Here is a 15,448-nt window from a genome sequence, read left to right as displayed (position 1 = left end):
GGCCTTTTTCCAATTGCTAAACCCTGTCTTTGTGAAGGCATCAATCCCAAGTTTATCTCCCCTTGACTGCTTAAAAAGATAACAATAGAAACAATAAGCTGCATCTTTCTCCACACTATATTCCAACCAATCAATTTTCTAAAACCACACTTCTTTAAAGTTTCTTAAATCTTTTCCTTATTATTTTCTAGGAAAATTGTGGCCAACTGGTTGACATGGACCCATTAACAAATACTCTCTCCTTACTTTGATCTCTTATTCCTGTGTCATATTCATCAATTGGTTTTTGAAGCCCTGGGTCGGTGATAATATCACTCGGATCAAACTCAACACGGTTTTTCTTTTGTGCAACAATACTTGCATCATACGTTGAACTCGTTCTTACTTCAATACTTTTTTGGTATAGATTTAAAGAACCTCTCCATATCTATGAAATTGATCAAATTAAATATATAAATGATTTGAACTAAATCATAAATTCATAAATTGTTCAATCAAATATGTGTAACACTAAATTGGATAGTTTCTCCTAATCATATTGAACTAGGTTTACACCTTAACTCATAATATTTAAAATAAAATTATAGTATAAATTTAAATTTGGAGAACAATAAGTTAGAATCCAATAAATAAAATAAAAACATAATTACAATATATCATTATAAAATAATTTTTTTATCCACATATATAGTTATAACTTATACTAGTTATATAAATGTATATAATATTTTAGTTTTAAATTAAAAAAATCTTATTTAATACAATTATGATGAGTGGGATAGTTAAAATTCAATAAGGACAAAAAAATAATTATATTTTATCATTATGGTTATAAATTATAGTTAAATAATTATAAATAGTATTTTAAATTAAAAAAATTATTTTGAAGAAATATGATAAGTGGCCATATGTTATACGTTTAAATTTATTATTTAAAATAAAAAGTATAAATTTAAATTTTTTGAGAAACAATAAGTTAGAATTCAATAAATAAAATAAGAGCATAATTATAATTTATTATTATCTTAAAATAACTATTTTTATCCACATGTATAGTTATAAACTTATAACTCATATTAGTTATATAAATATAAATAATATTTTAAATTAAAAAACTTATTTAATAGAATTATGATGAGCTCGTACGAATTTGATGATTATGTTAAGTGAATATAACACCATATGTTATTTAAATTAATGATTATATTTTAAATAAATTTTCTCAATTTATTTCGATAATTTTAAAAATCTTTAATTTGGGTTATTTTTTAAATTTAAGATATTACTAACTAGAAATGAAATTTTATTTTAAAGTGATAACTTATATTTAAAATTTTTTTAAGATAAAATTTTTTATTTATTAGTAAATCACAAATTTTGATTTTAATATCACTCAAATCTATAAATTAAATTAATGATATCAATTTGCATGACACATCTCTAAATCTAATAATCAACAATAGTATGATATCAATCCACATATTATATTAATCAATCTTAATTCATAAACATTTCAAATAATTTTGTAAAAATTATTTCATAAATGACAAAAAATAATAATAACGAAACAAATAAGAAGATTAAAAAAAAATTCACCTACCGACAAAGAGATCAAAAAAGTTGGAGAGAAAATAGATGGGGATTATAACTTGAGTTGCAAGTGTTGGTTTATAATGAAAATTCAGGATCTCTGTTCCCAGGCTCACAGCTCTTTCAAAACGGATGAAATTGAATGAGAAAGACTCAAAGAATATCACTTTGCAAAGTAACACGTTTCGAATTTTTATTGGCCATTTTAAATGTGATTAGACCTTGTCAATTATCATTGTTAATCCCAATTCCAAAGCATTCCTTGGTGAGCGGCGGCTCTACATTCTCCCTTCCGGTTGCATAGCTTGCGCTGCTGCAGCCTGCAGGTGGGTGGCGGTGATGACCAAATATTAGTGGGAGAAGTCTCATGGTTAGAGGCTTAGAGCTTTAGAGGAGACTGAGGAGTTGAGGAGGGATGCCGGCCACCCGGAAAAAAGGGTCGGTCCCTGGCGGGGAAGGTGGGCGGAGGGCTTCTCCAGCCACAGGGTCCACATACCCTACCGCCGATAGGGGGGCGGCCGCCCCCTGCCCCCCTTGTCCCTCCGCCCCTGCCTATTATGCGATTAAAATTTTTAATTATTAATACCATATTTAATATAAATGAAAATATTAAAATTATTCCTTGAATTACTTTCAGAGTAGTTTATACATCTACTTTAATAATATGTATATATGTATAGATGATTCAAAATTGGTTTTGTTTAAGTTTCTCACATATAATAATCATTCAAACAAAATGAATTAATGAACATTTATATTTGGTTATTACTTGCTAGCTTTAGCCTAATAAGATTGAAATGAATGTTTTGGAGTGTTGTGTTAGATCCACCTTTCAGTGACATATGCAGACCTAAGATTGAAAACAATGAAATGAATTTACAGAAACAAAATGTAAATAATGAGCATTTATATTTGGTTATTACTTGCTAGCTTTAGCCTAATATGATTGAATGAATGTTTTGGAGTGTTGTGTTTGATCCACCTTTCAGTGACATATGCAGACCTAAGATTGAAAACAAATTATGATAATTCCAATAATAATAGTCCGAATTAAATTATTATTTTTTATCAACAATGGCATAGTTCAATGGTCGAAGTTTGGAAATCTTATACTAGACGTTGGTTTTTTTGAAGGATCTAGAAGTTTACAAGTCTTAGTTAAAGTTTTAGTGTTTGTAGAATTAAATAGTTTAAATTTTAATCAAAATTATAAATTCCAAAAAAAATGTAAATTTTAAAGTTTAAACCAATAATATATATATATATATATAATTATTTACAATTAATTTAAAATATTAGAACTTGAAGGATCTGGAGGGCCGCCTGCTTCCCTCTGCTCAACCCATTTCCCTTCTCTAGCGTAAGACTTCAATTCGGTCATTTCTTTGGGTCAAGGTCAAGCTTTCTATAAATTTAAAATATATATCTGTATCAATAAACATTTTTAAATAATTAAACATAAGGTAGTTCATAACTATTTTATTTTTTAAAAAAAATATATTAATCATATCCATTAAAAATCAGGAATAAAATACTACAAAAAGTGATGAGAGAACAACTGAAAAGAACAAGAGAGACAACAAGGAAAAATAAAAAAACAAACAAGGGAGCAGAAGCAAATCATAACCAATTCCATCACTTCATCCACATTTATTTAAAAAGAAAAAAAAAACTCCATCACTCTCTTTCAAATATATAACAAGATTTGGAAATGGACAAAATTCTCTTGTTTCCATACCGTGAGCCCAAGTCAGGTGTGGGTCATGAGTCATGACTTTTGATGTCCCTTTCCAACAAATCTTTCTACCCAAATAAATGTTCTTTGGGCCATTGTTTTGATCTAATTTCCAAAGGCTTGGCTCATGCTTACAACAAATTAATGTATTTTCTTTAATGAACAATAGATTAAACACTTTTTTACCATTTTACACCCTATTTGATTTAATTAGTTCCAATCATTATAATTTGTATTTGGTTTATATATAATCAAATTGGCGAAATAAAGTCATTTTTCATTTATTTTTAGCTTAAAAATAATTTCTTTCAATTCAATTATTGGGACTTTTTTAAAAAAAAATTAAGATCAAAGTTCAAAGTGTTGAAGAACTTTTAAAAAAATGAGACAAAAAATTTGGAAATAAACAAACATATTCAGAAAAGCGGAGTTGATGTACACATCTCAACAAATTATAATTCCAATTTACATCTAAATAAAAAGACTTTTAGTTAAAACCAAATATCTTAATGACCAAGAAATTCCTTGGAAAAGACGTTTATTTGGAAAAAAAAATCTTTTAAACATGTGGTTTTAACTTTTCTAATTCCTTTAATTCTTTTATTTAACTAAACTAAATAAATAAAAATCAAAAGAACTGTTTTAAAAATAATTTTTATACTACAACAAATTATGAGGAAAGAAGACGCTAATAATGAAACTATAATCATTAAAAACATTTAAATTTTTGTTTTTTAAATCCCGAAAAAATATTCATATGTATATATATAAACATTAAAACGAAAATACCAAACTAATAAGAAAAACTTAGGAGATGAATATAGAAGGCATAGTTCTTTTTTTCTCATTCCAAAGAAAATAATGATCGCGTCCTAAACAAACACAAAGTCCTTGAACTTTCAATGTTCCCATTATTTGATCTCTCATTCCTCCACATTTAAATAAATTCCTCTTTTTAAGCCAACGACCTGCGGGTCTATTGGTTCACGGGTCGCCGATAGTGCTCTCACCAAGTGGTGAGAATTCGATTTTCGGCTGAAGGTATATTTCTGGGAGTTGTGAATAGTGGCTGTGTATGAGTGGTTCCAGCGCTCACGTGAGCGCGGCCTCGTCCCCACTTGTTCCACCGAGCGCTTGGCATCGCCCTATGGGGATCTACAGTGGGTTCGCCCCGCTCCTCTTCCCCATCCTCTCCTTAAACAATTCTATAAATACAAACACCACCCTTATTCCAACTACTCTTCATACAACCAAAAATAAGGGGGAAAAATGAACCTCCTCATGACATGTCTCACCCTGTTTTTATCACTCCAAGCTTCCCCTTGCACACCATGCAAATTCCCTGCCATAATTAACTTCGGTGACTCCAATTCCGACACTGGCGGCCTCTCCGCTACCTTCAACCTGGTCCCGTCTCCATATGGAGAGACCTTCTTTGACATGCCGGCCGGTCGATACTCCGATGGCCGTCTTATTATCGACTTCATAGGTAAATCTATATAAATTTCATTACAAGTAAATGCTATTTGTACAAACTAAACTCATTTTATTTATGCATGGACTATCAAATTTCAGCTAAGAGTTTTGATTTGCCATACTTGAGTGCATACTTAGACTCTTTAGGCACTAACTTCCGTCATGGTGCCAACTTTGCCACTGCTGCATCAACCATCATGCAACAAACTGTGCCACTAAATAAAGGTGGCTATAGTCCCTTCTCATTACAAGTCCAGTTAGCCCAGTTCTCTCAGTTCAAATCCAGGTCTCACATGATCTCCAAAAAAGGCAAGTATTAATACTAAATACTAAATTGATCAACTCTATCCATGTACTCTGCTTACTAAAGTTAATAATATATTAGGGAAAATTTTCAAAAGCTTGATGCCGAAGAAGGAATATTTCAAAAAAGCTTTGTATACAATCGACATTGGTCAAAACGATCTCACCGAGCTTTTTTTTAGTAATCAATCTGCCGATGATTATATCCGAATGACAATGAAGGTGTTCAGTGATGTCGTAAAAGTAAGTGGTCGTATTTAATTTATAATAAAAATAGAGAATATGAATTATCTTAATGTAAATACTTGTGTGTACTGCAGAAGGTGTATAAACACGGCGGGCGACACTTTTGGATCCATAACACGGGTCCTTTAGGTTGCCTGACCTATGTTCTTCTCCGAAGACCATCATCGTCCCCGGAACTCGATTCAGTCGGCTGCGCTGTGATATTCAATAAACTAGCACAAAAATTTAATGGAATGCTCAATAAAACAGTGACACAGTTCAGAAAAGATCTGCCTTCTGCAACATTCATCTATGTAGATGTTTACACTGCTAAATACAATCTTTTTAGCAAGGCAGAAAAGTATGGTAAGAAGATATATATACATAAATTTTCTATTGCTTGATGTCTTGTTTAGGTGTGACACTTACCTACTAATAAAATAATGAATAATAAATCAATGAAAGCCATATGTCATGATAATAAATTGAAATTTTTATGGAAAATTAAATTAATTTATTTATTTGGCAGGATTTGAGAAGCCACTGAGAACATGCTGTGGATATGGTGGTGGTGATTATAACTTTGGTTTTAATGTGAGATGTGGAGACAAAGGCATAGTTGAGGGGGAGGAAGTTTTATTGGGGAAATCATGTTCACATCCAGAGAAAAGCATAATTTGGGATGGAGTTCATTACACTGAAGCTGCAAACAAATGGGTTTTCAATGAGATAGCCACTGGAAAATATTCACATCCTTCTCTTCCTCTTTGCAAAGCCTGTCATCGAATAATACCACCACCTGTATTGGAATAAATGTATGAACATTGTATTTATATTATATATATATATACATATATAATTATCTCTCACTCTCTCAAGCATGTTTGTTTGGTGTATAAATATAACAATTATATAATAAACATACACATTTAAAAGTATAAATTCATTTCCATAAATGCTCGGACTTCCAAATGTCCAAAAACCATGTAAAAAAAGCATATTACATATTATATATATATATATGGATATAACAATTGGTTTCATTGGCATACAGCATGAATACAAGAGCATAGCATCAGATACAAAGCCAACTGGGCGGCCAGAATAGCATCATTCACTGTACATCCCACATGTCAGAACAAGAGAGAGAGGTGGAACAAGTCCATGTGCTTGAACAACTTACATGAGTGACCTTTTTGGTCTACATATAGAACATGATAAATATATATATACGTCTATACATATATATACATGCATACATACATATACAATACAACAATACATCTAACACCCCCCCCCCTCAAACTCAAGGCGGATCGTACGTCTTGAGTTTGGATAACATGAATAGATGGTGATCACGTGTCTGCGCCTTGTTAAAGAAATCAGCAACCTGGACCTCTGTAAGAAGATAGTGAAGTGACACAGTCTGGGCACGTACATGGCATCGTGTGAAGTGTGCATCCACACCATTGTGTTTGGTCAGCTCATGCTTGACCGGATCGGCAGCAATCTGAAGGGCCCCAGTACTATCACAGTGAATAGGAATGGGAGAGGTGATCGGTACACCAAAATCTTGTAGAATCGAACGCAGCTAGAGCACCTCCTGGACGGTAGAAGCCAACGCACGAACCTCAGCCTCAGCACTAGACTTGGCAACGGTAGGCTGTTTCTTGGTCTTTCAAACAACAAGAGAAGATCCAAGAAAGATACAATAACCAGTGACAGAGACCCGATCATCAGGACAACTGGCCCAGGTAGCATCAGAATAGGCCTGCAACTGAAGAGTGGACTGACGTGAGTAGAACAGACCATGAGATACAGTGCCACAAAGATATCGCAGTACCCGAATAAGATGAGCATAATGAACAGAAGTGGGTGCCGCAACGAACTGACTAAGGATGTGAACTGCATGGGAAATGTCTGGATGGGTGACAGCTAAGTAGACCAAACTGCCAACCAGATGTCGATAGCGGGAAGGATCAGATAAGGGAATCCCATCAGAGGCACGAAGCTGTAAATGTAACTCCATCGGTGTAGCCGCAATAGGGGTATCAGTCAAACCAGAGCGAGCAAGTAGGTCGCGAGTGTAACGCTGCTGAGAAAGACGGTAACCATCAGGATGAGAAGTAATCTCGATACCCAAGAAGTAACGAAGCGGACCTAAATCAGTCATCAAGAAAGTCTCACATAACTTCTGCTTCACAAAGGTAATGTGAGCAGAGTCATCACTAGTAAGGATCATATCATCGACATATAGAAGAAGAATGGTCTGCCCACGAGAAGAAGAGTGAATAAAGACTACCGGGTCATGTATGCTCGGAGTGAAACCAGCAGCCTCAACCACTGTATGAATCACTCAAACCAGGCCCGTGGAGCCTGTTTGAGACCATAAAGAGCGCGACGAAGACGACAAACAGACCCCGGAGGCACTCGAAGGCCGGGGGGAGGAGTCATGTAAACCTCCTCCTTTAAGTCCCAATGAAGAAATGTGTTCTTTACATCAAGCTGATGAAGAACCCAACCACGAACAGCAGCAACAACAACCAAAGTGCGCACAGTGTGCATGTGGGCTACTGGGGCAAAAGTCTCCTCATAGTCGCGGCCATACTCCTGCTGAAAACCACGAACAACCAAACGCGCTTTACAGCGCTCGAGATACCCGTTAGAACGAGTCTTCACACGGTAGATCCAATGACAGGTGATGGGAATAACATGGGAGGAAGGGGAACAAGATCCCACGTATGAGTCTGAGTCAAAGCATCAAGCTCCTCTGCCATGGCAGTTGACAAGATCCCCTTGTGTATATCCCGCAAGTGCACGGGTTTGTCGAAGTAATAATCCCGGATGAGCGGGTATCGAATCCACAGGGAATAGGGAATAAAAATACTTAATTCGATTCTTAGCTATGTGAAAGATTAATGATGATAAGTGTGACAATGATTCAATTCTCAACAATAAAAACAACAAATAAGAGAGTAAAAGTAAAGAAGGGGGAAAGGAAATCGATAAAGATGGGGTACCCGGATAATGCTCTGCCTAGGATAATCGTTTCAAGTGCAAGAACCCTCTATTATGCTTCATAATCAATGCAATGGTGAGTCGTGGAAATCCTAAATTACATAGTCCCAAATCTAATGTCAACTATGCCTAACTTTATACATGTCCCGAAGGAGAGATTAGATAACCTCTCAACCTCGCACTCGCATAGAGTTGCAATGAGCTCTAGGGATTCCAAGTGATAAATCTCTTCCTAATTATAGACCTAAACCTTTGGTCCAGGTGGAAGGTCCCTAACCACGATTAAGCCCTAGATACTAAGATCACCTCAACGTTTCACTCCATTGCACACGCAACTAAGCCCCAGCGGAGGGTCATCCCTTAGACCATTCACTCTATTATGGTCGCAAAGAACTCGAGGAACGGAGGTAGAATCTATTACGTCGAAGGGGAAAGGGGACGCTCCTGTTCCTCTCGACTCACCCTCTCAACCCTCTCCAACCTAGCTTTGTCTAACGCTCGTGGTGTGTCACTCACTCACAAGGTTACCAACGAGAACTCTCAACCCTAGTGTCACTCTAGGGGAAATGTTTATACAATAAAGCATTCAAGGTTGGAACACACAATAAACATCAATTTATTGAAAGCATAATAAAAAGATTCAAAGAAACGAATACATCCTAGGGTTCGCAAATACCCAAGTACCCACTAGGGGTTTAGCTCTCCATGGAGCTAAGTACAATCAAAGAAATAGAATGTAAAAGCAATGAATCCATAAAGAAACTCCCTCGATGGTCGTGTCGATGGTCTTGTGGAGAGTCCTCTACTCGTCGCAAAGGATCCTTTGTCCGGCTTAGGATACACCTCGCCGGATCGGTGCCGACGAAAGCTCTCCCAATAACCTTCTTCCAAATGACGCACGATGTCGGAGCCGTAGAACCTCTCCAAAACCCTAGCCAATACCCCTCAAAACCCTAGCCGAAGCCCTCTCTCAAGTTGGGGAAAAGATGGAGAAAAGAATACTAAAATCGGGGCTGAATCGGCTTTTTATAGGGCTGGAATCGGGCGACTACACGGGCGTGGATGCTTCACGCGCCCGTGCAGAATTTCCACACGGGCGTGGATAATTTCCACACGCCCGTGTGGATTCTCTGAACTCCTGTTTTCTCGGCCGGCTGTGAACAGTATTGCTACAGTACTTGCTACCGTGTTGCTACATTACTCTGTTACAGTATCCGGCCTGAATAGTTTCCCGAATCCATACTTTCATCGGAGTAACGCAAACGGGCACACGTTCACGTCGTAGATCACTTGCTTCTTCAATGATAGGCAAGTTGGTGGAGCTCTTGTTCTATGTGCATAAGTCGGAATGCTCGAGTGTGACTGCCTTTGTGCCCCTCCAAATGGATGTGCCAAACTCGAATATGAGGAGGTTGGCACACACTCTAGCATCTCACATTCGACCTATGTCTTCGCGTTTGAACCTTAACAAGATTTCCTCCAAAATTGGTGCATTGTGATCCACATTGGCTTCTTTCCTTCATACTCGGCCTCACAACCCTACCTGCACGAAAGTAACATAAAAACACACATATTAATGTAAAAATCCGAGAAAAGTAATGCTCAACATAAGGAATGAACGCTTCGCAATCATATCGCACAAGCACTTATCAGCAGTCCTCCACTCAGGTAATCGGACTGCTTCCCGGTAAGTACCTGGCTCAAAGACATTTGAAACACTGGTGCTAGCAGAAGCGTAACGGACAGGGGGATGTAAAGTAGAGCGATCGCGTAAAGAATAAGTGTGAGAGTGTACCGCAGGAGCTGGATCGATAGTAGGAGAGGTGTCAGAAATTACTGATCGAGATGGAGGCTCTGCGGGATCCCGACGATGGTATGTGAAACAAACAGGTGGGTGAGCAAGAGGAACCGAGGGAGGAGGTGAAGACACTGTAGGAGACTCAACAAATAAAGGTGGGGAAGACACTGCAGGAGACTCAACAGATAACGGAGGAGAAGACACTGCAGGAGAGGGGTCAAGAGAGGAGTGAGAGAGAAACTCGGCAGGAGGGTTGAATGACAGAGGAGAGGAATACACAAGAGGAGTATGCTCAGTCGAAGGGGTAGGAAAAAGGAAGGACAGAGGGACAGAGGGAGATGGGGAGTCAGTGGAAGAAGAAGAAGTATAGAAAGGTGTGAACTCATCAAACGTGACATCACGGGAGAAGCGAATACGACGAGTGACAGGATCATAACAACGATAACCTTTATGCTCAAGGCTATATCCTAGAAAAACACATGAAACAGACTGAGATGTTAGTTTTGTTCTCTCCCGAGGTGAGAGTAAAACAAAGCAGCGACAACCAAAAACACGAAGATGATCATAGCGGGGAGGTGTCCCATGAAGACACTCACCAGGACTACAACTATTAAGGTGATGGGAGGGGTAAATTTTTTAGTAGGTCACTAAACTTTGGCTCATTTTCACTTTGATCACTGAATTTCAATTTGTATTAATTTGGTCACTCAACTTTAATTTGATTTCAACTGGTAATAAATCAAGGATTCCAACCCCCGATTAATTACATGGATGTCAAAAAATCTAAGTCAGTCATTCTCATGACACATTATTATGTCTATTAGAGGTGTCCACGTCATAAAAAAAAACCACATTATTCATTTGGAGGTCAAAATCCCTTGATTTACTACCAAGTGAAATGAAATTAAAATTGAATGATCAAATTGATACAAATTAAAGTTCAGTGATCAAAGTGAAAATAAGCCAAAGTTTAGTGACTTGCTAAAAAATTTACCCGTGAGGGGAGGGTTGTAGGTTAATGAGATAAACAGCAGTACTGACAGCTTCAGCCCAAAAATGAGGGGGAAGAAAAGCACCAAGAAGAAGAGCGCGTGTCGTCTCTAAGATGTGACGATGCTTACGTTCAGCAACCCCGTTCTGAGGATGAGCCCCAGGACAAGATAACTGAGGCAAGGTGCCTTCAGAAGAAAAAAAGGCACGAAAGGTGTGAGAGGTATACTCACCGCCAGAGTCAGACCGAAAGGTCATAATAGAAAGCAGAGAACTGGGCGTGGATCATACCACAAAAAGAGCGATAGATAGACAGTAACTGACTACGATGAGACATAAGATAAAGCCAGGTGAATCAAGTGTAATCATCAATAAAAAGAACATAATAGCGATGACCACCTTTAGAGACGAAGGGAGCGGGACCCCAAACATCAGAATGAATGAGTTCAAAAGGAGCAGTAGTCTGAGACACACTCAAAGGATAAGGACGTTGAAGTTGCTTACCAAGTTTACAGCCAAGACAGGCGACATCAGAAGGAGGAGAGACAGTCCCTAAAACGCCATGACGAACAAGAGATGACAGACGAGACAAACATAAATGGCCAAGACGATGATGCCACTTATGATGAGACTGAACGACAGTATAACAGTGATGAATAGGTTCAGGTGAAGATGGAAGACGAAGGGAATCCAACGCATAAACTCCATTTTGACGACGACCGGTTCCAATCACTTTCCCACTGCGATCCTGCACACGACACAAGGTACGATCAAAGACAACATCACAATCATGATCAGTAAGCTGGCTAACAGATAGAAGATTCATGGATAAACGAGGAACATGAGAGACTTTAGGAATTGAGAAGGCACTAGAAGAGAAATGACCAGTAGAGGAAACAGGAAGAAGTGTGCCATCAGCAGTGCGAACACGGGTGGCATAAGACGGTAAATGAGAATGGTGAAGATGGATGGCATTGGGGGTCATGTGTATAGAAGCACCAGAGTCAAGAAGCCAGAGAGGACAGAAACTACCGGAAGCAGATGGAGTAACCTGAGTGGAACTCGCATATCCAGTGGAGTCCGCCTGATTGGACTGCAGAAACTGCCGGAACATGTCTAAAAATTATTGATCTGCAGGAGACGTCGGAGTAGGAGAAGCTTGTACAGAGTTCGCATATCCAGTGGAGTCCACCAGATTGGACTGTAGAAACTGTCGGAACATGTCTAAAAATTGCTGATCTGCAGAAGACGTCGTCGGAGTAGAAGAAGCCTGTACAGAGTGTGCCCGGGTAAAGTGAGATATTGGAAGAAGAGGTGAGCCGGTGAAGAATCGCCAGGGTGAGCGACATGCAGAAGCACAGCAGAAAAGTGGCGGGAGTCAGCGAGAGTACTAACCCCCCTGTGGAGGAAGGCCGGAGGGATCTAGGCGTCTGATACCATGTTAGAACAAGAGAGAGAGGTGGAACAAGTCCATGTGCTTGAACACCTTACATGAGTGACCCTTTGGGTCTACATATAGAACATGATAAGTATACATATACATCTATACATATATATATACATGCATACATACATATACAATACAACAATACATCTAACACCACACACCCACCTAAACAAGAAAGGTCATGAAAACTCAAGAAGACGAAAATCATGCATAGAAAACACATGTATATCTCTCGTTTATGTGAGAATATGGTGAATTATAAAATCTGGATAAATTTTGCTTGGTGTGTTCAGCTCTAGCAGGAGTGATCCTGTCATCACAGCATATCCAAAATTCATCCTGTGCATAATTTTCCACACATGTGCCACAGAGAGTGGATCCATGATCCTCTTCCTCTTCCTCTTCCTCACCCTCTCCATCACTCTCACCATCCTCTTTTGGTGGAGCCATGCATCTTGGAAGTCTTAACGTGACTGCTGAAAATTATTACTACATACACACACACACACAACTCAGAAACTGATAATAAGAAATGAAACAAACAAGATAATACAAGTTTCATTGCATCTTGAAATTTGATTTGTTTTTACTGCTGCTCTTTGGGGTTTTCTCTAGGGATGGCAACGGGTAGGGTATGCCAAAACCCTTACCCGTACCCGTAACCCCTACCCCATACCCGTACCCTTACCCGTACCCTTCAGGGTAAAAAAAATCATACCCTTACCCTTACCCGCAGGGTACCCGCTTGCCCGTTGTTCAAATTATCGAATTAAATTTAAATAATAATAAAAATGAATTAGTTATACATTATATTACAATCTTTAAACACATGTCCATAAATTCAAAATTACAAGTTGATATATATTTGTTTATCTTAAATTATATAATCACATAAAAATGAAGTCTATTTAGGACTCAATGGTAACTCTACCTTTTGTTTTGTTCATGTTTAACCATCTTGGTTTTTGTTTAAAATTTTTTCATATATCTACTATTTATATTTTATTTAGCTTCAAATTTTATAAATATCTAGTAAGATTTTGAATATAAAAAACATTATAAGTAATTCTCATAAGTTATATCCAATTGATTTTTTATTAGTATCTTATTTTTCAGGATGTTCTTATAATTTATAGAATAAATTATTATAACATTATTTTTTATATTTGTTTATTTTTTAATTTAATTATGATTCTTAATATATATCTAAAATTCAATTTTGATAATATTATCAAATATAAATATAGAAATTAAATAAAATTAAAAATAATATATTAAGAGAAAATTTGAAGTAGTATTTTTCAAATTAATTACCATGAAAAATAGATATTGAGTAAATTATGAGTAAATGTTTAGTTTAATAAAAATTATATATATATATATATATGAGAGGGTAAGGGTACGGGTACGGGTTTTACACGCACTCTTCAACGGTGAGGCAGGGTAAGAAGCAGGTGCGGGTAGGGCATACCCTCTATCCCGACCACGTCAGCTCAAAAAAACTAATCGGGTATACTCTTAGCCCGTGCATTCCCGTCAAAGAGGGTAATACCCTCTTTGACCGGGTACGGGTACGGGTATACCCATCGGGTAGGGTACAAATTACCATCTCTAGTTTTCTCTCTCCCCTGGGACAGTCTCTTCGCAGTTCCTGTTACAACTTCGTAAATCGTATCATGCTGAAAAGCTGCCTCCTGTCATTTTCAAAACATAAAAGTAGAAAAAAAAAAGAAAAGGCAAGAATCAGGCCCTGGCAGTTCAAATTGATAACTTGGATTAAAGGTTTAACTATCATTGTGTTAGTGCTTCAAACTAAAATGTTCTAAAGAATGGCAAATATAGAACTTGGTGCACAACAGAACAACCATTAATAATCTTCAACAAAATGAATATCAGAAGCAACTGAGTTTTGAACAATAATTACCAAAAAAAAAAAGGAAAAAGGGGAAAGGGTGAAAACTATCTCAAAAAGATGAAATAATTTTAACTTGTAGAGACGAATTAATGAATTAAAATAAATCATTACCATCTTATAAGTAAAAGCATTCACTAAAGTGAACATAATGTAAGTAATGCAAATAACTAGTGAATCTCTTATTAAGTAAACATTAAAAACTAATAAGTACTTACACCCACTCATCTTATCTATATTACAACCCTCTACCAGGCAAGGAATATCAAATTATTGATATGATAATTTCAATTTTAATCTATTTTTTAAAAATAATCAGAACTTTTTATATTTGGCACGGAATTTGGCACTGTATGTCCAAAACAGTGCCAAAAACTTACAAATAATGTTATCTGGTACAGTTTTAGAGCTATTTTGTCAAATTTATTGCTAAATGTTTCATAAAAAATTATATTTATTGTGTATATGTACAAACATTATTATTAACTCAATAGCAACTAAATATAAATAACAAAATATAAAATTAACTTCATGATATAAAATACCAATTTTAATCTATATTTCAAAGAATAATTAGAAAATTTTTTTATTTGGCACTGAATTTGCTACGGCTAGCACAAAACCGTGACAAATAATTTTATTTGTTACGGTTTTTGACACGGTGTTGGAGATACCATATCAAATTTAGAGCTATATTTTTATTTTTTCATAAAAAATTATATTTGATGTGTACATGCACAAATATTATTTTAAACTCAATAGCAACTAAATATAAATAACAAAATATATAATTAACATAGATTGAAAACATAAAATTCCAATTTTAATCTATATTTTAAAGAATAATTACAACAAAAAAAAAAAATTTGGCACGGCATTTGGCACGGCCTTCCCAAAACCGTGACAAATAATCTTATTTGTCACAGTTGTTGGCATGGTTTTGATATACATTGT

General features: G+C 36.5%; 1 protein-coding gene across 1 annotated transcript; it reads left to right on the top strand.

The window, feature by feature from the left end:
- Positions 1–4,582: 4,582 nt before the first annotated feature.
- On the top strand, positions 4,583–6,169 carry LOC120262062 (GDSL esterase/lipase ACHE-like). The gene is made up of 5 exons (XM_039270114.1): positions 4,583–4,814; positions 4,901–5,110; positions 5,187–5,347; positions 5,425–5,695; positions 5,859–6,169. Exons 1-5 carry the CDS (start codon positions 4,595–4,597, stop codon positions 6,140–6,142), a joined length of 1,146 nt encoding a protein of 381 aa, XP_039126048.1. The 5' UTR covers positions 4,583–4,594; the 3' UTR covers positions 6,143–6,169.
- The last annotated feature ends 9,279 nt before the right edge of the window (positions 6,170–15,448 follow it).

Source organism: Dioscorea cayenensis, chromosome 5 (assembly GCF_009730915.1).
Source record: "Dioscorea cayenensis subsp. rotundata cultivar TDr96_F1 chromosome 5, TDr96_F1_v2_PseudoChromosome.rev07_lg8_w22 25.fasta, whole genome shotgun sequence".
In the NCBI taxonomy this organism is placed as follows: Eukaryota; Viridiplantae; Streptophyta; class Magnoliopsida; order Dioscoreales; family Dioscoreaceae; genus Dioscorea; species Dioscorea cayenensis.
The sequence above is the reverse complement of the archived record's forward strand: the minus strand, read 5'-3'. Positions and strand labels throughout refer to the sequence as shown.